Raw genomic sequence first — 3,011 nt, 5'->3', positions numbered from 1 at the left:
TCTTGATAGACAGAAAGAAAGGGGGCATGCTCCACCCCCAGGCATATCTTTAACAGCTGGAAATCCCGTCGTGGATTTCAAAGTCCCGTGATACATTTTCATTAGCCTGTTTTAGTCTTAATTTTGACACAAAGCTGGCCTTCATATTCATTTATTTCCCCGAAATGTAGTAAGTGCTTATCAATTTGCGAATAAGATATTTTGTGACAGACCTATGTTAAAAAGTGCATGTCGATCCGTTCCAAACCGTGTTCCGTGTTTTGCTTCCGGTTTGCTCTTCTGCTGGATGATCCGTGTCCCTCTCTTGAGTGTGAAGTGAGGAGAGAGAGGAAAAGGGGATACGGGACGGTGGCTCCGTTTCTCCGTTTCTGTGGATAATTGTCAGTGAGAGTGGAGCTTGGTTTCGCATGTCAATTCCTCTCATTTGAATCACAATCGGATATACTGCGATGAAAACAAAACCACTTAATCAGTGCTAGAGAGCAAGCTGGCTTCGCTGCGGGAGATGCGCGAACACAATGGGAGACGTCGCACTCCGATTGGAATACAGTGGTGGCAATAATGTGTTTTTTAAAATAAGGGTTTCTTAATGTCAGAGTGGTTTTGGAATGAGTGGATTAGGCCTACATCACTCTGGGAAAAGTATATTTTGACAGGACGGTAGGAATTTTGATGGAAGCCTCGCAGCTCGCGAAGCCGGACCTGCGCTAAATGAAGACGCCTGTTTGTTTGCCACTGAAATCCACAAGGAAGCAATTTACTACGCTATATTAATCAGTGAATTTAACATCTGCATAAGCGAAAAAGTCAGTCCAGTATTTTTTTACTGCAGATATTGGTATGAATAGGAATATTCCTTTCCAGTCATTGCCATATAATCTTACGTCTTCGGAGCGCCGGTGAATACCATCTGTCTTCACGGAGTCGCGTCTGTCTCACTAGTGTATTCAGTGTATTTCAATTCATGCCTCTAAAGAATGTACCTACTTGACGGTAACTACACTGACAGGATGGATCGAGGAACGCCTCAAAGGAAAACCGTGTACCGGATCTCTCTCACCTTGGTTAAAAAAGAAAGCTTGCAGGATGGAAGCGCTTCGGCGCAGCGACGCATCGAGAATCCCAAAGTGGGCGCTTACCGTCGCGAGGGCTCCTCGGAGATTCAGAGGAGCTGCTTGCTCGAGGAGTTGCAAGAGGTCGATGATGAATCGGACGACTTCTCCTCGCACAACAACATGAGGAATTTCAGGACGTTTAGCACTGGCCAGCTGGAACTGGGGAGACTCAAATTGTCCAGGAAGGTGCATCACTTACACAAGGACCTAAAAGAAACGGCGACCAGCCCCGTGACAGGAGATGGGAAGGGAACTTCGGAAAACATTTCTCCCCAGAGCCAGAACGCGCATGACGGGGTAAGTGGGCCACAGGAAGGGTCCGACACGGACAGGACACGGGGAGATCCCCCGCGCCGAGCGGGACCCGACCACGCAAGCGCCCGCCGCCAACGGCGAGAATGGCGGCGTCCACAAAAAAAAGCGCCTCCTCAAGGCCAAGAGCACGGAGGAAAGGACCTCGGAGGGACCGCCCGCCCACGGGGACGGGGACGGCGACGCCGGGCCGCCCAAGAGCAACGGCAAGGCGGCCAAAGCGGCCCCCGCCGCCCCCTCCCCCGAGACCCCCCCGAAGCGACACCCCAGCCTGCTGCGCCGCAGCTTCAGCTTCCGCCACTGGACGGGCGGCGAGCTGCTTCGCATCCGCGCCCTCTCCCGGGACAAGCACCACAGCAGCTCCGGGTGCATCGGTCGCGACGAGGCGGCCCGCGGAGGGGGAGGAGCCGACGAGCCCGCCGCCGCCACGGTCCTCCGGAACCCCAGCTACGGCGAGTCGGACCCGCCGGAGAGGAAGAGGAACACCCTGGAGGTGGGCGCCGTGTTGAACCGGGCCGACCCGGCGCTGGAGGAGGCGGGCCGGCGGGAGCGCGCCCGGGGCAAGAACCGCACGCTGGACAACAGCGACCTGCTGCAGCTGTCGGAGAAGAGCGTGGCCGAGAAGGAGGGCTTCCTGCGCGGGGCGGGCGGGCGCTCCAGCGGCCACGAGAGGCGCCTGGTGCGCTTCTTCAGCGGCATCTTCTCCCGGAGGGACGGCGGCGGGGCCACGTCCACGCCGCTGGGCAGCCCCAGCAGCGCCCGCCCCCTCCGGAGGGGCCCCGGGAGGCGGGGCGGAGCGGCCGGCTCCCAGTCCAGCACGGAGAGCATGAACGGGAGCCAGGCCGACGGTAATGGACGTCCTCCCAATCTCTCTCGCACATCGTTTTGTGTGTGTGTGTGTGTGTTTTATTTTACTCCCCGGTTTTCATTTCGTACCTCTACCTACTTCTTTGTGTCCCTCCCGCTCGAGGTTGCTCCGCTCAACACACACACACACACACAGACTGCTCACCTACAGCTAGTCTGACGGTTGGCTGTGCGACAAGCTCCCCGGGCTTGTGTGTGTGTGTGTGACGGGGGAGGTCAGGTATTTGTTTTGGACAGGAGGGCGATGTTTGGTTGCTCAGCTAATGGATTCCGCCGACGTTTGCCTTTCATTAGAGTGGGCTGTTGTCTCCGGCTCTCTGGCAGCCCTGGAAGTCTCGACATGTGCAGCAGATAATGCCATGCAGGTGGCGTACACATGGAAGGAGAGGAGGGGGAGGTGGGAGAAAAGCTGGAGTCCGTTGGCATGTCCCTCTGACGTCCTCCATAGGAGTCCTTATTGTTCACTCTCTCCCTCTCTGTCTCTCTCTCTCCCCCTCTGCCTGGGTTCTTTCAGATTATTCCTGTCTCATACCTCTTTTCTGTGTGGAAGGGATATGTGATAGAGGAAGTAAATTATGTTTCCATGCACGGCCAGTAGACCCCCCCCCCCCCCCCCCCCCCCCCCCCCGGCCCAAAACGGCTCCTAACCACAGCTTCCCTCCAGTCACCATGGTCCTGGGTCTGGCTGGTGGAGTGTGAGACCAAGCCAAACCCCCT

At 56.5% G+C, this 3,011-nt stretch overlaps 1 protein-coding gene across 1 annotated transcript in view; it reads left to right on the top strand.

The window, feature by feature from the left end:
* Window positions 1–388: 388 nt before the first annotated feature.
* Window positions 389–3,011, top strand: part of agap1 (ArfGAP with GTPase domain, ankyrin repeat and PH domain 1) — a 6,559-nt gene continuing 3,936 nt past the window's right edge. The window contains 2 exon segments of the mRNA XM_047031383.1: window positions 389–1,453; window positions 1,455–2,448. Of these exon segments, the coding sequence (XP_046887339.1) occupies window positions 978–1,453; window positions 1,455–2,448 (1,470 nt within the window). The 5' untranslated portion in view covers window positions 389–977.

This window comes from Hypomesus transpacificus, chromosome 12 (assembly GCF_021917145.1).
Source record: "Hypomesus transpacificus isolate Combined female chromosome 12, fHypTra1, whole genome shotgun sequence".
Lineage (NCBI taxonomy): Eukaryota > Metazoa > Chordata > Actinopteri > Osmeriformes > Osmeridae > Hypomesus > Hypomesus transpacificus.
Note: the sequence above shows the minus strand (reverse complement) of the source record. Positions and strands in the feature narration are given on the sequence as shown.